The sequence below is a fragment of the Oncorhynchus clarkii genome, chromosome 4 (assembly GCF_045791955.1).
Source record: "Oncorhynchus clarkii lewisi isolate Uvic-CL-2024 chromosome 4, UVic_Ocla_1.0, whole genome shotgun sequence".
NCBI classification, from domain to species: Eukaryota; Metazoa; Chordata; class Actinopteri; order Salmoniformes; family Salmonidae; genus Oncorhynchus; species Oncorhynchus clarkii.
In genome coordinates this window covers 73,962,413-73,988,638 of record NC_092150.1, presented here as the reverse complement: position 1 = coordinate 73,988,638, position 26,226 = coordinate 73,962,413, and the positions used below count along the sequence as shown (strand labels likewise).

Here is a 26,226-nt window from a genome sequence, read left to right as displayed (position 1 = left end):
AGATAGATAGATAGATAGATAGATAGATAGATAGATAGATAGATAGATAGATAGATAGATAGATAGATAGATAGATAGATAAAGAGAGAGACACAGACAGAGAAGGAAAGAGAGAAATCTAGGCCACGGACAGGAGACAGGAAAGAGAGAAATCTAGGCCACGGACAGGGGACAGGAAAGCGGGAGAGATACTCAGGGGTATAACTTCTAATGTCATTTTAATGACCTCTCCTGAAATATTTCTTTTCAGAACACTACCCTGGTTGATTTACTGTTGCAGGTATTTATTACCAGCAGTTTCCTCTGCTGATGTGGGCTGTTTGTTATTATTGTATTCGTCAGAGCTTGGTTGGAGGAGCTTAGATATGATCCTGGCTCGTCTTCAGATGATAATATACAGTATTTAAACAAAAGTATGTGGACATCCCTTCAAATTAGTGGATTCGGCAATTTCAGCCATAACTGGGGATAGGACTGGTGTATAAAATCGAGCACACAGCCGTGCAATCACCATAGACAAACATTGGCAGTAGAATAGCCCATAGTGACTTTCAATGTGGCACCGTCATGGGATACCACCTTTCCAACAAGTCAGTTGGGGTAGCCTAGTGGTTAGAGTGTTGGACTAGTAACCGAAAGGTTGCAAGTTCGAATCCCCGAGCTGACAATGTACAAATCTGTCGTTCTGCCCCTGAACAGGCAGTTAACCCACTGTTCCTAGGCCGTCATTGAAAATAAGAATTTGTTCTTAACTGACTTGCCTAGTTAAATAAAGGTAAAAAAAAAATAAAAAAAAAGTCAGTTCATCAAATTTCTGCCCCTCTAGAACTGTCCCGGTCAACTGCCCCAGGCAACAACGGCTCAACCGCGAAGTGGTAGGCCACACAGGCTCACAGAATCGCCAGGTGCTGAAGTGCGTAGCGCGTAAAAATTGCCTGTCCTTGGTTGCAACACTCACTACTATGTTCCAAATTGCCTCTGGAAGCAACGTCAACACAATAACTGTTTGTCGGGAGCTTCATGAAATGGGTTTCCATGGCCGAGCAGCTGCACCCAAGCCTCACCAAATGCAAAGCGTCGGCTGGAGTGGTATAAAGTTTGGTGGAGGAGGAATAATTGTCTGGGGCTGTTTTTCATGGTTCGGGCTAGGCCGTTTAGTTCCAGTGAACGGAAATCTTAACGTTACAGATGACATTCTAGACAATTCTGTTCTTCCAACTTTGTGCCAACACTTTCTTGTTTCAGCATGACAATGCCCCGTGCACAAAGGGAGGTCCATACAGAAATAGATTTTTGAGATCAGTGTGGAAGAACTTGACTGGCCTGCAAAGAGCCCTGACCTCAACCCCAATGAACACCTTTGGGATGAATTGGAACGCCAACTGCGAGCCAGGCCTAATCGCCCAACATCAGTGCCCGACTTCACTAATGCTCTTGTGGCTGAATGGAAGTCACCACAGCAATGTCCCAACATCTAGTGGAAAGCCTTCCCAGAAGAATGGAGGCTGTTATAGCAGCAAAGGGGAGGACCAACTCAATATTAATGCCCATGATTTTGGAATGAGATGTTCAATGAGCAGGTGTCCACATACTTGAGTGTACAAAACATGAGGAACATCTGCTATATCCATGACGCAGAATGACCAGGTGAATTATTTTGGTCATGTAGTGTATCAAGTACTCTAAAAGGATGGTCATGATTTATGACTTATTTTATGAAGGATGCAGGTTGTGTGAGGTCACATATTCAGAACTGTTGAAGATGCTATTGGTAGCACTTAGTGAAATTAACCTATTTATGTTGTTTCCCTAATCTCTCTCTCTCTCTCTCCCTCTCTCCCTCTCTCCCTCTCTCTCTCCCTCTCCCTCTCCCTCCCTCCAATACTTTCCAGATGTGTGGCAAGGTCCCATTGGTTTCATGGTGCAATAGCTTCGTGGCTGTCTCTCTCTCCACTATAAAATACTCTTGTCCACAGTTTGTATCCTCAAATATCACTGGAACTGGTAGTTCCGTACATATAGGACCAAAGGTTATGTGAACAGCCACGCTGAAAGGAACAAACCAGATTTCATCATGGTTGGCTTGACCTTTTCCTGACCAAGACCAAATCTGGGCACCAGTTACAGGTCTGTTATTCTCTGGTTGATTAGAGGGAAAACGCACTTAATGATGATCTGTACTTCCTATCTCTCTCTCACTCTCATCCCCCTCTCTCTCGCTAACCCATCTCTCTCTCTCTCTCTCTCTCTCTCTCTCTCTCTCTCTCTCTCTCTCTCTCTCTCTCTCTCTCTCTCTCTCTCTCTCATCCCCCCTCTCTCTCGCTCTCTCTCATCCCCCCTCTCTCTCGCTAACCCATCTCTCTCTCTCACTCTCATCCCCCCTCTCTCTCGCTAACCCATCTCTCTCACTCTCATCCCCCCTCTCTCTCGCTAACCCATCTCTCTCTCTCTCTCTCTCTCTCTCTCATCCCCCCTCTCTCTCGCTAACCCATCTCTCTCTCTCACTCTCATCCCCCCTCTCTCTCGCTAACCCATCTCTCTCACTCTCATCCCCCCTCTCTCTCGCTAACCCATCTCTCTCTCTCTCTCTCTCTCTCTCTCTCTCTCTCTCTCTCTCTCTCTCTCTCTCTCTCTCACATCCCCCCTCTCTCTCGCTAACCCATCTCTCTCTCTCACTCTCATCCCCCCTCTCTCTCGCTAACCCATCTCTCTCACTCTCATCCCCCCTCTCTCTCACTAACCCATCTCTCTCTCGCACTCTCATCCCCCCTCTCTCTTGCTAACCCATCTCTCTCTCTCTCTCTCTCTCTCTCATCCCCCCTCTCTCTCACTAACCCATCTCTCTCTCTCTCTCACTCTCACCCCCCTCTCTCTCACTAACCCCTCTCTCTCTCTCTCTCTCTCTCTCTTTCTCACTCTCACCCCCCCTCTCTCACTAACCCATCTCTCTCTCTCACTCTCATCCCCCGTCTCTCTCGCTAACCCATCTCTCTCTCTCTCTTTCTCTCTCTCACTCTCACCCCCCCCCCTCTCTCACTAACCCCTCTCTCTCTCTCTCTTTCTCACTCTCACCCCCCCTCTCTCACTAACCCATCTCTCTCTCTCACTCTCATCCCCCCTCTCTCTCGCTAACCCATCTCTCTCTCTCTCTCTCTCTCTCTCTCTCTCTCTTCTCTCTCTCTCATCCCCTCTCTCTCTCTCTCTCTCTCTCTCTCTCTAAGCGAGGTGATATACTCCTGTTGATCGGCTATTACAAGAGTCCATCAAACTAATGTGGCAGACAAAACCAACCCACAGATCATTAGATCAATACAGACAGGTATATATATACACACAGTATATGATGTACTTTTATAGCGTACTTTGACATGAGTAAAGAGGAGGGTAGCCAGTAGAAAGTAACATTATGAAAAGTGTCCGTTTTTGACAAAAGGATAAATGACTTTAGTAGATATGGTACGGCCCGGTATTACTCTGGAGCTTTGTCATGTGTGTTTGTGCGTGTGTGTATATGTGTGTGTGTGTATATGTGTGTGCATTTCACTTGTATCTGTGTGTGTTCATCAGTCACCAATAACAAATCCGAAACGTTTCCCTCCAACCAATTCATGTGACCTTTGACCCTGCTATAAACAGGCAGACAGCCAACAGTGAGGTGTAATCCCTAAAGGTTTACTGCCGCATTCCCACCCCTTTATTCCTGCTCCCCGCCCCCCTCACCTCTACCCTCCTATACTGTCTTGTACTCTCCTCTACCATTCTCAACCCTTCTCTATAGTCCTCTACCCTCCACTATCCTCCCCTGCCCCCACTTATCCTCCCCTACCCTCCCTTATCCTCCCCTACCATCCTCTACCGAATTCTACCGTCCTCAACCCTCCTCTTCCCTCATCTACCCTCCTCTACCATCCTCTACCGACCTCAACACTCCTCTACCCTCCTCTACCATCCTTTACTCTCCTCTACCATCCTCTACTCTCCTCTACCGTCCTCTACCCTCCTCTACCGTCCACTACCGACCTCAACACTCCTCTACCCTCCTCTACCATCCTTTACTCTCCTCTACCATCCTCTACTCTCCTCTACCGTCCTCTACTCTCCTCTACCGTCCTCTACCCTCCTCTACCGGCCTCTACCGTCCTCTACTCTCCTCTACCATTCTCCACCGTCCTCTAACCTCCTCTATCGTCCTCTACCGTCCTCTACTCTCCTCTACCATTCTTCACCGTCCTCTAACCCCCTCTACCCTCCTCTACCGTCCTCTACCCTCCTCTACCATTCTCCACCGTCCTCTACCCTCCTCTACCGTCCTCTACCGTCCTCTACTCTCCTCTACCATTCTCCACCGTCCTCTAACCTCCTCTACCATCCTCTACCGTCCTCTACTCTCCTCTACCATTCTCCACCGTCCTCTACCCTCCTCTACCGTCCTCTACTCTCCTCTACCATTCTCCACCGTCCTCTAACCTCCTCTACCGTCCTCTACCGTCCTCTACTCTCCTCTACCATTCTCCACCGTCCTCTAACCTCCTCTACTGTCTTCTACGGTCCTCCACCCCCCTCTTTACCGTCCTCTCCCTTCCTCTACCGTCCTTTACCGTTCACTACCATCCTCTGCCATCTTGTACCCTCCTCTACCGTCCTGTACCATCCAGTACCCTCCTCTAACATCCTGTACCCTCCTCTACGCTCCTATACTGTCCTCTACACTCCTCTACCCTCCCTTACTGTTCTCCACCATCCTCTACCCCCATTTACCCTCCTCTACACTCCTCTACCCCCCCTTTACCGTCCTCTACCTTTCTCTACCCTTCTCTAAGTCCTCTACTCTCCTCTACCTTCCTCTACCTTCCTTTACCATCCTCTACCCTCTTCTACCCTTCTCTACGGTCCTCTGCCATCCTCTACCCTCCTCTATGGCCTCAACTCTCCCCTGCCGTCCTCTACCCTCCCCTACCCTCCTCTACCGTCCTCTACCCTCATTTACACTCCTCTACCCTTCTCTAAAGTCCTCTACCATCCTCTACTGTCCTTTACCCTCCTCTACCGTACTATACCCTCCTCTACCCTCATCTACCCTCCTATAACGTCCTCTACCCTCCTCTACTGTCTACCCTCCTCTACCGTCTTCTACTCTCCTCTACGCTCCTCTGCCGTCCTTTATGTCCTCAACCCTCCCCTGCCACCCCCCTCTTTACCGTCCTCTCCCTTCCTCTACCGTCCTTTACCGTTCACTACCATCCTCTGCCATCTTGTACCCTCCTCTACCGTCCTGTACCGTCTGGTACCCTCCTCTAACGTCCTGTACCCTCCTCTAACATCCTGTACCCTCCCCTATCGTCCTCTACTGCCCTCTACACTCCTCTACCCTCCTCTACGTTCCTCTACTGTCCTCTACTCTCCTCTACGTCCTCTACCCCCCTCTACTGTCCACTACCCTCCTCTACGTCCTCTACCCTCTACTGTCCTCTAAGCTCCTCTACCCTTATCTATGCTCCTCTACCGTCCTCTACCTTACTCTACCCTTCTCTAACGTCCTCTACTCTCGTCTACCTTCCTCTACCATCCCCTACCCTCTTCTACCCTCCTCTACGCTCCTCTGCCATCCTCTACCCTCCCCTACCCTCCTCTACCATCCTCTACCGTCCTGTACCCTCATTTACACTCCTCTACCCTCATCTACCCTCCCCTACAGTCCTCTACCCTCCCCTACAGTCCTCTACCCTCCCCTACAGTCCTCTACCCTCCTCTACCCTCCCCTACAATCCTCTACCCTCCTCTACAGTCCTCTACGCTCCTCTACCCTCTACACTCCTCTACTGTCCTCTTCCCTCCTCTACCCTCCCCTACAGTCCTCTACCCTCCTCTACAGTCCTCTACCCTCCTCTACCCTCGTATACGCTCCTCTACCCTCCTCTACAGTCCTCTACCCTCCTTTACCCTCGTCTACGCTCCTCTACAGTCCTCTTCCCATCTCTACCCTCCCCTACAGTCCTCTACCCTCCTCTACTGGCTACCCTCCTCTAGCGTCCTCTACCCTCATTTACACTCCTCTACCTTCCTCTACTGTCCTCTATACTCCTCTACCCTCCTCTACGTCCTCTACCCTCCTCTACGTTCCTCTACGTCCTCTACCCTCCTCTACTGTCCACTACCCTCCTCTACCCTCCTCTACCCTCCTCTACCCCCTACAGTCCTCTACCCTCCTTTATGTCCTCAACCCTCCCCTGCCACCTTCCCCTACCGTCCTCTACCCTCATTTACACTCCTTTACCTTCCTCTACTGTCTTCTACACTCCTCTACCCTCCTCTACGTCCTCTACCCTCCTCTACACTCCTCTACGTCCTCTACCCTCCTCTACTGTCCACTACCCTCCTCTACCCTCCTCTACGTCCTCTACCCTCTACCGTCCTCTACGTTCCTCTACCCTCGTCTATGCTCCTCTACCATCCTCTACCCTCCTTTACACTCCTCTACTGTCCTTTACCGTCTTCTACGTCCTCTACCCTCCTCTAAAGTCCTCTAAAGTCATCTTCCGCCTTCTACCCGCCTTCTACACGCCTTCAACCCGCCTTCTATCATCCTCCACTGTCCTCTACCCTCCTCTGCCATCCTCTACTGTCCTCTACACTCCTCTACCCTCCTCTACATTCCTCTACGTCCTCTACCCTCCTCTACTGTCCACTACCCTCCTCTATGTCCTCTACCCTCGTCTATGCTCCTCTACCATCCTCTACCCTCCTCTACGTCTTCTACCCTCCTCTACGTCCTCTACCCTCCTCTACCATCCTCTACCCTCCTTTACACTCCTCTACTGTCCTTTACCGTCTTCTACGTCCTCTACCCTCCTCTAAAGTCCTCTAAAGTCATCTTCCGCCTTCTACCCGCTTTCTACACGCCTTCTACCATCCTCCACCGTCCTCTACCCTCCTCTGCCATCCTCTACCATCCTCTACTGTCCACTACCATCCTCTACCATCCTCTACCCTCCTCTATCCTCTTCCCTCCTATACTGTCCTTTACTTTCCCTCTTAGTGTCCAGAGCCTGCTTACTGCCAACCCTGCAGCTGTCAGCACACCTGTGCGGTCTCTCAACACCCACATTAATAGGCCCTCCAGGGGTTTAATCTATTTAACCCTCCACTCTACCATGCTGCCACTGCCAACCCCAGCCAGTCCAGCTTAGCTCTGGAAATACAGCAGGGACACAGCCTCTCCTGGAAGGTCAAAGACCTTTATAACCTGCAATATAGCCACCAGATTACCTGACACTCACTCCAGAGATATGATGTGATTGGTTTGGGCCAGGCTGTTCCTATGTGCGTGCGTGCGTGTGTATGCCCGTGCTGTGTGTGTGTGCATGCGGAGGTGTGTATGCATTCGTGTGCATGTTTGTGTGTGTGTGTGTGCGTGCCTGTGTGTGAGTGTACTCACCCCAGAGAGTAGACCCGGCAGTGTTGGATGTGTATCCGTTGTGCCAGGCTGTACCTGCTGTCCAGACACACTGCCCAGCGCCCCTCTGGCCCCTCCTGACCTCCCTGTACCACGGGGCTCTCTGGGGAGGCACAAAACACCTGTAGGTAGACAGGGGTCATTAATACACCTGTCCCCCAAAATATCCTTGTCATCATTATTATCATCGCCATCGTTATCATTATCGTAATTGTGATCACCATCGTTGTCATTAGCGTAATCGTTATAATCATCGCCATCGTTACCATTATCGTAATTGGTATCATCATCACCATCGTTAACATTATCGTAATTGGTATCACCATCGTTATAATCATCCACGTCATATACCATAGTTATGCTTGCCCCTGTCCCATCACATGTTCACCACACACACCCACATACTGTACACACATTCTGAGATTCATTCACCAGGTGCCTTATTCCTATTTCAACATGTTTTTCTTTCTCATCTTGCAGCACTCTCTCAATTTCTCCTCCTCTACCCCTCGCCTTCTTTTCCTTTTGGTTTCAGTAAAGAAGAAAAGATTGGATTTAGTGTTAAGAAATGCATCCTCCATCCTTAACATGATTCTCCATCCCACAACAAGTGACAGGGCACCTTCATCTTGTCTTAATGTTCAAGGATTCCATTGACAAAGGAGAAAGAAAACGCTTCCCAAGGTGAATGACAGGTTCAGCTAGTGCCAGTCAACAATTCAATTGTGTGTGTGTGTGTGTGTGAGCGTCCTGAATGTCTGAGTGTGTGTGGGAGGTTTTGAAACAGACAGGATTTATGACTGTTTGCTGTCTGATTGCTTTATCTCTACTGTCTCCAGAGACTGTCTGAACTTGACTGGGCCAGCGGACATTGACAGAGACTGAGACTGATCATGTGCTGTAATCACAATGTCTTTCCCTTACAGACTGCAGCTTAGGCTGTGTGGCTCCCTGTGTGGGATACTGTCCAGTCCACTGCTCTGCAGAGACCAGTGCCTAATCCTTCTCTTTCTGAACCTCATTGAACCATCATGTTAATAACGGTCTGACTAAAACCATGATTTGATCTGTGTTCTGATCTCTCCTGCATTGTATCATAGTGATCCTGTGCTAGACCCATATCCATGTCTGTTATTCGTCTCTTACAGCATTCATTAACCACTCCATCTGCCCTTTACAAAGTCTGTTGACATTTCTGCATTCTTTCCCATGCCACAAAAAATAATGGACAAATGTTTCCTATCTGTAAGGAGTCTAGAATCTTTAGGGGCGTTCTTTCTCTTTGTGATGTCATAAGGCTTTGGAATGTCTTGTTTCTGACTGCTTCAATCTTTAGAGGAGAAGCATTTATCCATGGAGATGAATATGCCATTTAGCCTCTCCTAACAGAGCTTATGACATAAAAGGAAGGCAGGACGTAACAAGGACATTGTAAAAAAGGGCCATACCAAAAACATAAAATACAGAATGGAATAGAATTTTAAACAGCCCTTTATCCATCCATGTATTGCTGTGGTAGCGATGATTCTGTCGTATTGGAAGATTTTTGCTTTGCTGTTGAAGTTCATAATGCGGTTGCTATGTGCTGTAGCGGTTCATAATTGCATAACCAGCAAAAGTGTGTGGTATAGGTAGCAACACATCTGCCACGCTGATCCTCAACACCAGGGGTGCATGCTCAGTCCCCTCCTGTACTCCCTGTTCACCCACAACTGCATGGCCAAGAGTGACTCCAACACCATCAAGTTTGCAGACGACACAACAGTGGTAGGCCTGATCACCAACAACGACGAGACAGCCTACAGGGAGGAGGTCAGAGACCTGGCCTGGTGCCTGAATAACAACCTTTCCCTCAACGTAACCAAGACTAAGGAGATGATTGTGGACTACAGGAAAAGGCGGACCGAGCACACCCCCATTCTCATCGACGGGGCTGTAGTGGAGCAGTTTGAGAGCTTCAAGTTCCTTGGTGTACACATCAACAACAAACTAGAATGGTCCAAACACACCAAGACAGTCGTGGAGAGGGCACAACAAAGCCTATTCCTCCTCAGGAAACTAAAAAGATGTGGTATGTGTCCTCAGATCCTCAAAAGGTTCTACAACTGCAACATCGAGAGCATCCTGACTGGTTGCATCACTGCCTGGTAAAGCAATTGCTCAGCCTCTGGCCGCAAGAAACTACAGAGGGTAGTGCGTATGGCCCAGTACATCACTGGTGCTAAGCTGCCTGCCATCCAGGACCTCTAACTAGGCGGTGTCAGAGGAAGGCCCTAAAAATTGTCAAAGACCCCAGCCACCCCAGTCATAGACTGTTCTCTCTACTACCGCATGGCAAGCGGTACAGGAGTGCCAAGTCTAGGACAAAAAGGCTTCTCAACAGTTTTTACCACCAAGCCATAAGACTCTTGAACAGGTAATCAAATGGCTACCGGACTATTTGGATTGTGTGCTCCCCCCAACCCCTCTTTTACACTGCTGCTACTCTCTGTTTATCATATATGGACAGTCTCTTTAACTATACATTCATGTACACACTACCTCAATTGGGCCGACCAACCAGTGCTCCCGCACATTGGCTAACCGGGCTATCTGCATTGTGTCCCACCCACCACCCGCCAACCCCTCTTTAACGCTACTGCTACTCTCTGTTCATCATATATACATAGTCACTTTAACCATATCTACATGTACATACTACCTCAATCAGCCTGACTAACCGGTGTCTGTATGTAGCCTCGCTGCTGTATATAGCCTGTCTTTCTACTGTTGTTTTATTTCTTTACCTACCTATTGTTCACCTAATACCTTTTTTGCACTATTGGTTAGAGCCTGTAAGTAAGCATTTCACTGTAAGGTCTACTACACCTGTTGTATTCGGCGCACGTGACAAATAAACTTTGTTTTGATTTGGGTATTGAACAGTATTGGCCCATCAAATGTTTTACTGTATCAGTATTATTTCTATATCGTGAGCTATGATGAATCTACTCTGTACAGAGAGGTTGTGACACTGTTGTCATTTTGAATACACTTCAACACTGCAATATGTTATATTTATCAATCGTGTGTGTGTGTGTGTGTGTGTGTGTTTGCTTGTGTGATTGTGTGCTTGTGTGTGTGTGTGTGTGTGTGTGTGTGTGTGTGTGTGTGTGTGTGTGTGTGTGTGTGTGTGTGTGTGTGTGTGTGTGTATATATATATATATATATATATATATATATATATATATACTGAGTGGACAAAACATTAGGAACACCTTCCTAATATTAGGCACCCCCCCCCCCCCCCCCCCCTTTTGCCCTCAGAACAGCCTCAGTCCGTCAGGGCATAGACTCTACTAGGTGTTGAAAGCCTTCTACAGGGATGCTGGCCCAAGTTGACTCCAATGCTTCTCACAGTTATGTCAACTAGGCTGGATGTCCTTTGGGTGGGTGGACCATTCTTGATAAACATAGGAAACTGTTGAGTGTGAAAAACCCAGCAGCGTTCCAGTTCTTGACACACTCAAACCGGTGCGCCTGGTACCTACTACCATCCCCTGTTCAAAGGGGATATTTTGTCTTGCCCATTCACCCTCTGATTTGCACACACACAATCCATGTCTCAATTGTCTCAAGGCTTAAAAATCCTTCTTTAACCCGTCTCCTCCTCTTCATTGACACTGATTGAAGTGGATTTAACAGGTGACATCAATAAGAGATCTTAGCTTTCACCTGGATTAACTTGGTCATGTCATGGAAAGAGAAGGTGTTCCTAATGTTTTGTACACTCAGTGTATATGTGTGTGTGTTTATACAGTATGTATGTGTGTGTAATTCTATTAATTGCACAATCCCAGTGCAGCGTGTCTCTCTCAGAGGCTGAGTTCTGCCAACCACGACGTCAGTCAGAATTACTGCTGAGGTACACTGTAATCTCCATGGCAACTCCCTCTCCGCCTGTCAGTGTAGATGATGGATGACTCACCCCCAACTACCCGCCTTCACGCACCCCTCCCTCCACCCACACGAACAACCACCCCTCCATCCACACACACACACACACCCCTCCGCACACGCACACACACACACACACACACACACACACACACACACACACACACACACACACACACACACACACACTCCCCCAAAGGCTTATTCATTATGAGCAGCATGCTAGCCATGCTAGATATAGAGTAGGTGCTTTATTATTAGAAGGGCTGTAGGCCCACAGTATATGAAAGACAAGATAATAAGTTGCCAATGTTTCTTAACTTAATTTGATTACGGAGGGACAATGCCTTCATTATCAGAAAATACTTGGACTGTTAGCAAGGATCCGATGTACTTCACTATTTAAACACCTTCATCGATGCTGAAGCCTCCATCACACAGAGCATATTTTGCTGACTGTAAGACACAAGGACATACAGTGCCTTGCGAAAGTATTCGGCCCCCTTGAACTTTGCGACCTTTTGCCACATTTCAGGCTTCAAACATTAAGATATAAAACTGTATTTTTTTGTGAAGAATCAACAACAAGTGGGACACAATCATGAAGTGGAACGACATTTATTGGATATTTCAAACTTTTTTAACAAATCAAAAACTGAAAAATTGGGCGTGCAAAATTATTCAGCCCCTTTACTTTCAGTGCAGCAAACTCTCTCCAGAAGTTCAGTGAGGATCTCTGAATGATCCAATGTTGACCTAAATGACTAATGATGATAAATACAATCCACCTGTGTGTAATCAAGTCTCCGTATAAATGCACCTGCACTGTGATAGTCTCAGAGGTCCGTTAAAAGCGCAGAGAGCATCATGAAGAACAAGGAACACACCAGGCAGGTCCGAGATACTGTTGTGAAGAATTTTAAAGCCGGATTTGGATACAAAAAGATTTCCCAAGCTTTAAACATACCAAGGAGCACTGTGCAAGCGATAATATTGAAATGGAAGGAGTATCAGACCACTGCAAATCTACCAAGACCTGGCCGTCCCTCTAAACTTTCAGCTCATACAAGGAGAAGACTGATCAGAGATGCAGCCAAGAGGCCCATGATCACTCTGGATGAACTGCAGAGATCTACAGCTGAGGTGGGAGACTCTGTCCATAGGACAACAATCAGTCGTATATTGCACAAATCTGGCCTTTATGGAAGAGTGGCAAGAAGAAAACCATTTCTTAAAGATATCCATAAAAAGTGTTGTTTAAAGTTTGCCACAAGCCACCTGGGAGACACACCAAACGTGTGGAAGGTGGTGCTCTGTTCAGATGAAACCAAAATTGAACTTTTTGGCAACAATGCAAAACGTTATGTTTGGCGTAAAAGCAACACAGCTGAACACACCATCCCCACTGTCAAACATGGTGGTGGCAGCATCATGGTTTGGGCCTGCTTTTCTTCAGCAGGGACAGGGAAGATGGTTAAAATTGATGGGAAGATGGATGGAGCCAAATACAGGACCATTCTGGAAGAAAAGCTGATGGAGTCTGCAAAAGACCTGAGACTGGGACGGAGATTTGTCTTCCAACAAGACAATGATCCAAAACATAAAGCAAAATCTACAATGGAATGGTTCAAAAATAAACATATCCAGGTGTTAGAATGGCCAAGTCAAAGTCCAGACCTGAATCCAATCGAGAATCTGTGGAAAGAACTGAAAACTGCTGTTCACAAATGCTCTCCATCCAACCTCACTGAGCTCGAGCTGTTTTGCAAGGAGGAATGGGAAAAAATGTCAGTCTCTCGATGAGCAAAACTGATAGAGACATACCCCAAGCGACTTACAGCTGTAATCGCAGCAAAAGGTGGCGCTACAAAGTATTAACTTAAGGGGGCTGAATAATTTTGCACGCCCAATTTTTCAGTTTTTGATTTGTTAAAAAAGTTTGAAATATCCAATAAATGTCGTTCCACTTCATGATTGTGTCCCACTTGTTGTTGATTCTTCACAAAAAAATACAGTTTTATATCTTTATGTTTGAAGCCTGAAATGTGGCAGAAGGTCGCAAAGTTCAAGGGGGCCGAATACTTTCACAAGGCACTGTAAAAGCCAAGTTTGTCTTTTCCTCTCAATCTTCATCCTCACACAACACAACAACGTTTCAATCGATTGGTTGTTATTTCCTATGGCACAGACAATCTAACAAGGCAAGATCCTCTCATTGATTTAGTAGGAACGAGACGAATCAGACGAATCAGACAAATCAGAATGCCATCTCTATGGTAATCATTAGAGTAATGACCCATGTGTGGGCTGTCAAGCAAGACAAAATCTTTTTCAATGAGCATAATATGAAAAGGGTGCTTTGTTTGCAGTTAGAGTTGGTTATTCTCTGTTTATTTACCAGTTAGACCTTTATGCAACTCTGACTGGCATGACAAAGTACTGTACTGAATCATCTATAGAAGCTTTAGTTCCAGTCAGACTCCACAGCAGCAGCTAATTTAAATAACCATTCAGTGTCCCAAATGGCACCCTATTCCCAACACAGTGCACCACTAAGTAGTACACTACAGTGAATGTGGTGCAATTTGAGAACAGGCACATGGTCCTGCAGCCACTTTGGTCTCCCTCCCCGATTCTAAACAGTGCAACGTTCTAGAACCAGGACACTCCATCTGGCTTTATAATCTAGATCAGATACAGTATCTACAATATTCATTCATTCACTGCATTTGCATTATGTTAACATGTACACTGCATGTATCTGTGTATATCTGAATATTGTACAGATATGACATGTAATAACATTGTGTGAGTCCCAAATGGTACCCCATTCCCTATAAAGTGTAGTCCTTTTGACTAGAGCCCCGGTCCAAGGTAGAGAACTATATAGGGAGTAGGGTGCCATTTGAGACACAGGCATTGACTGAGTGTGACCCACCTGTGGTGTAGTGATGTAGCTGAGGAACCTCCGTGCTTCCTCCTCCAGGGAGTGGCTGTCACTGGCCCACGGCTCCAGCTCTATGTGCCACCTGGCAGACTGAGAGAAGGAACAGGGACACAGCCAAACAGCATCAGTGGGCCAGAGAGATGACCAATCAGCAACAGTGTTACTATCAGTGTGAAATCCTAAGAATGACAACCATGAAAGTGACATTAGTGACGAACCTTGTGTTCTGTTACCAGTCTAACAGGCTACCCTATAGCTGCTGTCCAAGTCCGCTGCCCCAGTACATACCCCTATATGAGGAATGCTTCTGTGTAATATTCCTCATGTTCCTGGCTGCTACACAGGCCCAGGCTCAATGACCTCATTTATCATCACATTCATTTGTCTGTGGGTTTAGAGCAGAGAGAGAGAGAGAGAGAGAGAGAGAGAGAGAGAGAGAGAAGACCAAAGAGAGAAAGACTAGAAAGAGACCAGAGAGAGAGAGCAGAGAGAGACCAGAAAGAGCAGAGAGAGAGAGAGAGACCAGAGAGACAGACCAGAGAGAGAGAGAGCAGAGAGAGACCAGAAAGAGCAGAGAGAGATCAGAAAGAGCAGAGAGAGAGTCAGGAAAGAGCAGAGAGAGACCAGAAAGAGCAGAGAGAGAGACACCAGAGAGATCAGAGAGAGATATCAGAGAGAGACCAGAGAGAGAGAAATACCAGAGAGAGACCAGAGAAACTAGAGAGAGAGACCAGAGAGAAAAAACAGAGAAACCAGAGAGAGAGAGAGAGAGAGAGAGAGAGAGAGAGAGAGAGAGAGAGAGAGAGAGAGAGAGAGAGAGAGAGAGAGAGAGAGAGAGAGAGAGAGAGAGAGAGAGAGAGAGAGAGAGAGAGAGAGAGACCAGACGAGAGATACCAGGGAAACCAGAGTGAGAGAGAGACCAGACGAGAGATACCAGGGAAACCAGAGTGAGAGAGAGGCCAGAGATAGAGACCAGAAAGACCAGAGAGAGAGACCACAGAGACCAGAGAAACCAGAGAGAGAATCAGCTTTGCTGTGTTCCAGCAATCAATCCCCACATTGGACAACTAGAGAAGTACATCCCATAGTGTGGTTGTGTTTGCACTGTAATTGCATGGGTCAAACACTGTGACTAATGTTAATGACTGCTGGTGCTGGGTTATTTAACTATAATGATAGGCTGATGATAACTGGATCATGTCATTGTCAATTGTCTGTGTTCCCTTCCTGTGTTTTCATGTGGACAGTATGAGAGTGTGCATGTGTTGTCATGTGTGGTAACTGCACACTAATACATGGTGATGTTGATGTTCTCCCCTCTCAGGCGCAGCTGGACCACAGGACTATGGCTAGTCCCAAATGGCACCCTATACCCTACATAGTGCACTACTTTTGACCAGAACGTTATGGGCCTTGGGCAAAAGTAGTGCACTATAAAGGGAATAGGGTGCCATTTGGGTTAGGCTCACTGCTTAGGCCACATCTGTCAGACAGTCTGTGCAGAACCTCTTAATGACGTCAGGGGAGTGTTTAGATCAAAGTATGCAGTTCAGTGTTTTTCTCCTCTCTCTTCAATCCATATACACTTGCTCTGTCTCTTGCTCTGTCTCTTGCTCTGTCTCTTGCTCTGTCTCTTGCTCTGTCTCTTGCTCTGTCTCTTGCTCTGTCTCTTGCTCTCTCTTGCTCTGTCTCTTGCTCTGTCTCTTGCTCTGTCTCTTGCTCTCTCTTGCTCTGTCTCTTGCTCTGTCTCTTGCTCTGTCTCTTGCTCTGTCTCTTGCTCTGTCTCTTTCTAATCGTTTCTGTTTGGTTCTTACTTTCTCTCTCCCTGTCTGTCTCTCTTTCTGTTTCCTTTGCTCTACCCCTCATTTGGCCCTAGCCTAGACCCATGTGTGTCTACTTTCCCCATCTCTCCTTATATTTTCCTCTCTTGTTCCCCCTTCTTCCTCTCTTTCTCTTCCTTCCTGACCCTTTTCCCTTCTCAAAGGGTTTCAACAGAACATGTTCCAGACACATTTGTTTACAATCCTCAACCTTGTCCCTTCTACAAAGAGAGAAAGACAGAACAACCCCGCTGGAATCCAATCCTTCACTCTAGTGCTGTACATTTGTAACGGGGAATGAGAATGAAATGTTTTCTGCCATCTCTCCTGTCAACCTAGACCAAGAGGTTGTTTATAACTCACCTCTGTGACAATTTGATTTGTCTCAGCTCAGCAACAGCTTTCTCTATGACAGGCCATCTTAGATATTCCTGCTGCTAGCTTAACCTAGTCTAGCAAATTGTGTCGACAGGCTCATGTTGAGTATAGAGGTTATTAACCCCTGCTGGTCTTCTCTGTTAGTATTTCAACGGATCATCGATTTCCTCTGTCAAACCATCAGAATTTCTGTCATGCCTCAATCCCCCCCCCCTCTCTCAGATTGAAATGATTGCAGTAATGATGTGTGATCATAAATAATGTATGCAGGCCAGCAGATATTATTGGTGTGGCCGCCGTTCCTTCACCACCAGATTTCATTTTCTAGGTTTTTCTTTGTTTGTTTTTCATATCTGTTTCTCTTGTTTTTCTGCTTGTGATTTCCTCTGTCCCTGTGTGATAGTGTTTCATTAAGCAGAGCTCGGAGGGGAGAAAAGACACAAAAACATAATTGGGCAATTAGTCAGAACAGGAGTAGAAGAGGGAGGGAGGGAGGTAGAGGGGGAGGCAGCGAGAGAGAGAGAGAGGGGGGGGGAAGAAGATTGAGAAAGAGGGAGAGACAGAAAGAAGTTGAGAGAGAAGAAGAGGAGGATGGGGGTTACAGTGGCTCAGGAGATTGCAGCCCCTCTCATCTCTGTCAAATCATACTGCCTTCACCCCCTGAGCTTTTCTACTGAAAATCCCTCACTTGTGATGCTGGGCTGGTGCTATGAAGCTTTCAGCATGCAAGCCTTTTAGCTCTGTCTGTGCAGTAAGCCATTCCTACTACTAGGCCAACCATTCGACGGCATGACAATTACCATGGAGAAAAACAACACAGAAATCTGAGACCAGGCTACCCTATACATCAACACAGAGATCTGAGACCAGACTACACTATACATCAACACAGAGATCTGAGACCAGACTACACTATACATCAACACAGAGATCTGAGACCAGACTACACTGTACGTCAACACAGAGAACTGTACGTCAACACAGACCTACACTATACCTCAACACAGAGATCTGAGACCAGACTACACTATACATCAACACAGAGATCTGGGACCAGACTATACTATATGCTCAACACAGAGATCTGGGACCAGACGACACTATACATCAACACAGAGATCTGGGACCAGACTATACTATACATTAACACAGAGATCTGGGACCAGACTACACTATACATCAACACATAGATCTGGGACCAGACTACACTGTACGTCAACACAGAGATCTGAGACCAGACTACACTATACCTCAACACAGAGATCTGGGACCAGACTACACTATACATCAACACAGAGATCTGGGAACCAGACTACACTATACATCAACACAGAGATCTAGGACCAGACTACATTATACATCAAAACAGAGATCAAGTGCCAGACTACACTATACATTAACACAGAGATCTGGGACCAGACTACACTATACATCAACACATAGATCTGGGACCAGACTACACTATACCTCAACACAGAGATATGGGACCAGACTACACTATACATCAACACAGAGAACAAGTGCCAGACTACACTATACATCAACACAGAGATCTGGGACCAGACTACACTATACCTCAACACAGAGATCTGGAACCAAACTACACTATACATCAACACAGAGATCTGAGACCAGACTACACTATACATCAAAACAGAGATCTGGGCCCAGACTACACTATACATCAACACAGAGATCTGGGACCAGACTACACTATACATCAACACAGAGATCTGAGACCAGACTACACTATACATCAACACAGAGATCTGGGACCAGACTACACTATACATCAACACAGAGATCTGAGACCAGACTACACTATACATCAACACAGAGAACAAGTGCACAGACTACACTATACATCAACACAGAGATCTGGGACCAGACTACACTATACCTCAACACAGAAATCAAGGGCCCAAACTACACTATACATCAACACAGACCAGACTACACTATACATCCACAGGCTACACTATACATCAACACAGAGATCTGGGACCAGGGCACTATACATCAGAGATCTAGACCAGACTACTATACATCAACACAGAGATCTGGGACCAGACTACCCTACATCAACACAGAGATCTGGGACCAGACTACACTATACATCAACACAGAGATCTGAGACCAGACTATACTATACATCAACACAGAGATCTGAGACCAGACTACACTATACATCAACACAGAGATCTGAGACCAGACTAAACCATACATCAACACAGAGATCAAGGGCCCAGGCTACACTATACATCAACACAGAGATCAAGGGCCCAAGCTATACTATACATCAACACAGAGATCTGGGCCCAGGCTACACTATACATCAACACAGAGATCAAGGGCCCAGACTGGGACTTGTTTTCTACATCCTTGAAATACCATATAGACTACAAAGAGCCCTGGACCCTTGTGCCTCTGAGCCCCCTCCCTCAGCCTAGGATGTATAGGGTAGTCTGGTTCCAGATCTCTGTGTTGATGTATAGGGTAGCCTGGTTCCAGATCTCTGTGTTGATGTATAGGGTAGCCTGGTTCCAGATCTCTGTGTTGATGTATAGGGTAGCCTGGTTCCAGATCTCTGTGTTGATGTATAGGGTAGCCTGGTTCCATATCTCTGTGTTGATGTATAGGGTAGCCTGGTTCCAGATCTCTGTGTTGATGTATAGGGTAGCCTGGTTCCAGATCTCTGTGCTGTTTTGCCCCATGGTAATTGTCATGCCTCTCTTTCTCGGAAGACCTGAGCCAAAGGACCATGCCTCAGGATTACCTGGCCTGATGACTCCTTGCTGTCCCCAGTCCAACTGGCCGTGCTGCTGCTCCAGTTTCAACTGTTCTGCCTGCGGCTATGGAACCCTGACCTGTTCACCGGACGTGCTACCTTGTCCCGGACCTGCTGTTTTCAACTCTCTAGAGACAGCAGGAGCGGTAGAGATACTTTTAATGATCGGCTATGAAAAGCCAACTGACATTTAATCCTGAGGTGCTGACCTGTTGCACCCTCGACAACCACTGTGATTATTATTATTTGACCCTGCTGGTCATCTATGAACATTTGAACATCTTGGCCATGTTCTGTTATAATCTCCACCCGGCACAGACAGAAGAGGACTGGCCACCCCTCATAGCCTGGTTCCTCTCTAGGTTTCTTCCTAGGTTCCAGCCTTTCTAGGGAGTTTTTCCTAGCCACCTTGCTTGTACACCTGCATTGCTTGCTGTTTGGGGTTTTAGGCTGGGTTTCTGTACAGCACTTTGTGACATTAGCTGATGTAAGAAGGGCTTTATAAATACATTTGATTGATTGATATAGCCCCTCCCTCAGCCTATTGCCCCTCCCTCAGTGTATTGCCCCTCCCTCAGTTTATAGCCCCTCCCTCAGCCTGTAGCCCCTGTGAAAGCCACCTGTCGTGGCCTGTACATCAGTTTGGATCAGGCCCTGACACCCACAGATTAACAGGGAAATATTTGGGTTGGGTATTTAACTGGGGATCAGGGATGGGTGGATTATGAGCCATTTGGCCAGGGGTGAAGGTGTGTGACTGCTTTCAGAGAATGAGAATCTGCTTTCGGTTTTAATTACCCTTCTGAGAAGAATTACCTTAGAGGACCAACACTGTAATGTATTCCAGCCCCCCAGTAATGTCGTGTTCTGATTTCCTTCTTTCCCTTGTTCTTATTTGATGAGGAAATGTAATTGCTTGGGCAGGGAGTTTTCTCCTCACACACAACTGGATGCTCTAAATCAGACAGAACATACCCCTGACAGACACAGAGAGACAGACACAGAGAGACAGACACAGAGAGACAGACACAGAGAGACAGACATAGAGAGACAGACATAGAGAGACAGACACAGAGAGACAGACACAGAGAGACAGACACAGAGAGACAGACACAGAGAGACATACACAGAGAGACAGACACAGAGAGACAGACATAGAGAGACAGACACAGAGAGACAGACACAGAGAGACAGACACAGAGAGACAGACACAGAGAGACATACATAGAGAGACAGACACAGAGAGACAGACACAGAGAGACAGACATAGAGAGACAGACACAGAGAGACAGACACAGAGAGAGAGAGAGACACAGAGAGAGAGAGACAGACACAGAGAGACAGACACAGAGAGACAGACACAGAGAGACAGACACAGAGAGACAGACACAGAGAGACAGAGAGATTCCGTTGAGATGTGTACCTACAGTCTCTTCAGAAGGGGCTCCTGTAACAATAGAAGATATAATAGACACACCTGGTCACAGCATCAGATCCTGGCGTCAATGTGATGTTACCCAGGCTTGACGTTCTTAACTTTTCTCTGCCTGCAGGCTCGTGTGTGTGTGTGTGTGTGTGTGTGTGTGTGTGTGTGTGTGTGTGTGTGTGTGTGTGTGTGTGTGTGTGTGTGTGTGTGTGTGTGTGTGTGTGTGTGTGTGTGTGTGTGTGTGTGTGTGTGTGTGAGAGACTGCTGTGTGGTGATGGGATTACTGTTAGATCCGCTGATCAGTGGAGCAGCAACAAGCCATCAACACCTCCAGGACACCACAGTTAATCAGACTGAGGCAGAGTATCATCTGCTCTCACTCTCTCTGCTCTCAGTCCTTAATCTCTATCTATCAGATCTTTCCCAGACCCACTACTGTGGTATAAATGTGTGCTGGTAGGCTAGCAGGCGTAGTTTGCAGGAAGAACATGAAGACAGTCAAACTATACTACTCACAGATTTCTATTCACTCTGTAACTGAAGAAATGTTTGGGCACCCAGTTCCTCCTCAGGGAAGTAGTTCTATGCCAGTGTGTTAGGTAACGTGGTGAAAGACTTCAACAGTCATGTTAGCTCAAGGTTGTCTTGGCAGGTTTACAATTGGTGAGTCATGGAGAGTGGGAGAAAAGGTTCTGCCTTTTTCAGTGCTCTGCCCTTCAGAGGTGTGAGCACTGAGCAGCGAGACAGACGGGCTAACCATAAATAATCCCTAGAACTGATAGAGGGGTAGGGTGGGTAGAGGGGTGAAGGGGTAGAGGAGTGAAGGGGTAAAGGGTGGTGAGGTAGAGGGGGGTAGAGGGGTGAAGGGGTAGAGGGGTGGTGGGTAGAGGAGTGAAGGGGTAGAAGGGTGGTGAGGTAGAACGTGAGGAGGTGGAGAGTGGAGGAACAATAATTTGAATCTACTCTTACTCCACAATGCCCTTTCCCACCTGGACAAAAGGAACACGTGAGAATGCTGTTCATCGACTACAGCTCAGTGTTCAACACTATAGTGCCCACGAAGCTCATCACTAAGCTAAGGACCCTGGGACTAAACACCTCCCTCTGCAACTGGATCCTGGACTTCCTGACGGGTCACCCCCAGGTGGTAAGGGTACGCAACAATATGTCTACAACGCTGATCCTCAACACTGGGGCCCCTAGGGGTGTGTACTTAGTCCCCTCCTGTACTCCCTGTTCACCCACAACTGTGTGGCCAAACACGACTCCAACACCATCATTAAGTTTGCTGACAACACAACAGTGGTATGCCTGATCACCGACAACGATGAGACAGCCTATAAGGAGGAGGTCAGAGACCTGGCAGTGTGGTGCCAGGACAACAACCTCTCCCTCAATGTGATCAAGACAAAGGAGCTGATCATGGACTACAGGAAAAGGCTATAGTGGAGCGGGTCGAGAGTTTCAAGTTCCTTGGTGTCCACATCACCAATGAATTATCATGCTCTAAACACATCAATACAGACGTGAAGAGGGCAAGACAACACCCTTTCCCCCTCAGGAGACTGAAAAGATTTGTCATGGGTCCTCAGATCCTCAAAAGGTTCTACAGTTTCACCATCGAGAGCATCCTGACCGGTTGCATCACCACCTGGTATGGCAACTGCTCAGCATCTGACCGTAAGGCGCTACAGAGGGTAGTGTGTACGGCCCAGTACATCACTGGGGCCAAGCTTCCTGTCATCCAGGACCTCTATACCAGGTGTGTCAGAGGAAAGGCCAAAATATTGTGCGGTACCGAAGCGCCAAGTCTAGGACCAAAAGGCTCCTTAACAGCTTCTACCCCCAAGCCATAAGACTGCTGAACAATTGATCAAATGGCCACCGGACTATTTACATTGACACACCCCCATTTGTTTTTACACAGCTGCTACTCGCTGTTTATTATCACTTCACCCCTACCTACATGTACAAATGACCTCTAACCTGTACACCCGCACATTGACTCAGTACCGGTACCCCCTGCATATAGACTCTTTATTGTTATTTTATTGTGTTACTTTTTATAATTTTGTACTTCAGTTTATTTGGTAAATAGGGAAGCTTGTAAGTAAGCATTTCACGGTAATGTCTACACTTGTTGTATTCGGCGCATGTGACAAATATAGTTTGATTTGATTTGAGAGAGAGAGAAGGAGAAGTTTCTACATATCGGATATGGCCTTAGCTACAAGTTCTGGAAATGTGAAGTCCCACTGGGCACAAACTGGTTGAATGAACTGTTTCCACATCATATGAACAGTTCATCTATGTGATGACGTTGAATCAATGTGGAAAACTGAGTGGATTTCCAAAAAGTCATACACTTAAAGGGGTTTAGGTCATTTGTGTGCGTTTTTTTGGTCATTTGTGTCACTCACATTTGACCCTAAATCCAATGAGATGGTTAAATTTTTTTCTTGAAAAGTAAATCAAACTAGACTCTGAACTGATGTCTGTGCCCAGAGGGGTAGAACTGAACAGAATTCAGAAGGCCTGTGTCTGCTGTATAGTATAAGTGAAAGCTAAAGGTGAACTGTCTGCATAGCTGTAGACACCATGATACATACAGGCACTGAGATGCCAAGTCTGCCCTGTCTGTCTGCTGGACATGGTCCAGGTTTGGTCCAGGTCTGGTACCTGCTGTTACACTGCCTGGCATCTTCAACAGAACAGGTGGGATAACAAGTCCCCGCCCCACCCCCCCTTTGGGTTGTGCAAATTGGTTTAGTACGGAGGGAGGTTTTGGGTGGGCATTATAGCCAATCCTAAACATGCGGTGTGGGACATCATCTCTCCCACAGCCTATTAGCTGCCTCCATCCACCTGTTAAAACTTCAACTCACCGGGTGTCTCTTTTCAACAAAACATTTGGTTTAAATGAGTTTGGGGTGCCTGCTGCTGTTGAAATTTTATTCAGGAAATATATTATTACAAACACACCCCAGCCTGTTGTTTTTCAGTACAGTATTTAGCCTTGCTTAGCGCTCTGGGCCAATGTCACACACACTGTTATTATCTTCTGTTGATTTATCCCTCTTTATTTTTTACAAGCAGGAGATCATCCATCTCGATCACTCTCTCCCCCCCCCTCCCTTCCCCCTCTTTTCTTTATCACGCAGTTTGAGAGAGGGATTATAGCTATGAACATGATTATTACTGTTGCGGCAGCTATTCCATCCCTCATTTGGGTGGCAACGGCAAGCTTGTTGAGTTACGCTGTTAGGGTGTATGGACCTCCAGACTACAATCTTAGGAAAAAAGGTGCTATCTAGAACCTAAAAGGGTTCTTCGGCTGTCCCCATTGGCAAACCCTTTAAAGAACCCTTTTTGGTTCCAGGTAGAAGCCTATTAGGTTCCATGTAGAATCCTCTCTAAATGGAACCCAAAAGAGTTCTACCTGGAACCAAAAATAGTTATCCTATGGGGACAGCCGAAGAAACATTTTGGAACCCTAGGGGGCTTCTGCTCTCGATGGGAATCTACTTCTGGTAGCATGACTTTATGTTAGGTCCTTGGAGGTCAAGGGGTTAAGGCTTTTATAAGATTAGAGCAAAATAGAGCCAAAGTGGTGGTCTTATTGAGGACCCACCCATAGAAAATGGAATTCCATAGATATCATCAAAAACCAATATGGGTTCATAAATCAAAATGGATTGAGGTGAATTGTTCTGCTCATAATGGTAAGACAATGGTAGGCAAATGTATACAGTAATAGGCCAACTGCAGGAATGATTAATATGCCAGCCACACTTAATCCATGTATTACAGCCTTTAATTTAGGTATGGCTGGTCTCGTCTCAACAATCCCAGCTCAGAGCTGGTGTATAGCTCAGTGTACAGGGAGAATATAACCAAATTAAAGTGGGAGGATTACGCTAGTCCTTTTAATAAAGACCATAATCTGACAGGGATTAAGCTAGGTTTAAAGGAAAAGTGACGGAAGGAGAGAGGGAGAAGGGGATAGAGGGAGGGAGAGAGGGAGAAGGGGATAGAGGGAGGGAGAGAGGGAGAAGGGTATAGAGGGAGGGAGAGAGGGAGAAGGGTATAGAGGGAGGGAGAGAGGGAGAAGGGTATAGAGGGAGGGAGAGAGGGAGAAGGGGATAGAGGGAGGGAGAGAGGGAGAAGGGGATAGAGGGAGGGAGAGAGAGAGGGAGAAGGGTATAGAGGGAGGGAGGGAGAGAGGGAGAAGGGGATAGAGGGAGGGAGAGAGGGAGAAGGGGATAGAGGGAGGGAGAGAGGGAGAAGGGGATAGAGGGAGGGAGAGAGGGAGAAGGGGATAGAGGGAGGGAGAGAGGGAGAAGGGGATAGAGGGAGGGAGAGAGGGAGAAGGGGATAGAGGGAGGGAGAGAGGGAGAAGGGGATAGAGGGAGGGAGAGAGGGAGAAGGGGATAGAGGGAGAAGGGTATAGAGGGAGGGAGAGAGGGAGAAGGGTATAGAGGGAGGGAGAGAGGGAGAAGGGGATAGAGGGAGGGAGAGAGGGAGAAGGGGATGGAGAGAGGGAGAAGGGGATAGAGGGAGGGAGAGAGAGAGAAGGGGATAGAGGGAGGGAGAGAGGGAGAAGGATATAGAGGGAGGGAGAGAGGGAGAAGGGTATAGAGGGAGGGAGAGAGGGAGAAGGGGATAGAGGGAGGGAGAGAGGAGAAGGGGATAGAGGGAGGGAGAGAGGGAGAAGGGGATAGAGGGAGGGAGGGAGAAGGGGATAGAGGGAGGGAGAGAGGGAGAAGGGTATAGAGGGAGGGAGAGAGGGAGAAGGGGATAGAGGGAGGGAGAGAGGGAGAAGGGGAGAGAGGGAGGGAGAGAGGGAGAAGGGGATAGAGGGAGGGAGAGAGGGAGAAGGGGATAGAGGGAGGGAGAGAGGGAGAAGGGGATAGAGGGAGGGAGAGAGGGAGAAGGGGATAGAGGGAGGGAGAGAGGGAGAAGGGTATAGAGGGAGGGAGAGAGGGAGAAGGGGATAGAGGGAGGGAGAAGGGTATAGAGGGAGGGAGATAGGGAGAAGGGTATAGAGGGAGGGAGAGAGGGAGAAGGGGATAGAGGGAGGGAGAGAGAGAGAAGGGGATAGAGGGAGGGAGAGAGGGAGAAGGGGATAGAGGGAGGGAGGGAGAAGGGGATAGAGGGAGGGAGAGAGGGGAGGGAGAGAGGGAGAAGGGGATAGAGGGAGGGAGAGAGGGAGAAGGGGATAGAGGGAGGGAGAGAGGGAGAAGGGTATAGAGGGAGGGAGAGAGGGAGAAGGGGATAGAGGGAGGGAGAGAGGGAGAAGGGGATAGAGGGAGGGAGAGAGGGAGAAGGGGATAGAGGGAGGGAGAGAGGGAGAAGGGGATAGAGGGAGGGAGAGAGGGAGAAGGGGATAGAGGGAGGGAGAGAGGGAGAAGGGGATAGAGGGAGGGAGAGAGGGAGAAGGGGATAGAGGGAGGGAGAGAGGGAGAAGGGGATAGAGGG

The 26,226-nt window shown here is 47.4% G+C and overlaps 1 protein-coding gene across 1 annotated transcript in view; it reads right to left on the bottom strand.

The window, feature by feature from the left end:
* LOC139407830 (probable methyltransferase-like protein 24) overlaps nt 1-26,226 on the bottom strand; it is a 167,727-nt gene that overhangs the window by 15,281 nt on the left and 126,220 nt on the right. The window contains exons 2-3 of the mRNA XM_071151698.1: nt 14,328-14,426; nt 7,436-7,575 (exon numbers count right to left, since the gene is read on the bottom strand). Coding sequence (XP_071007799.1) covers nt 7,436-7,575; nt 14,328-14,426 — 239 coding nt within the window. The remainder of the gene's footprint in view (nt 1-7,435; nt 7,576-14,327; nt 14,427-26,226) is intronic.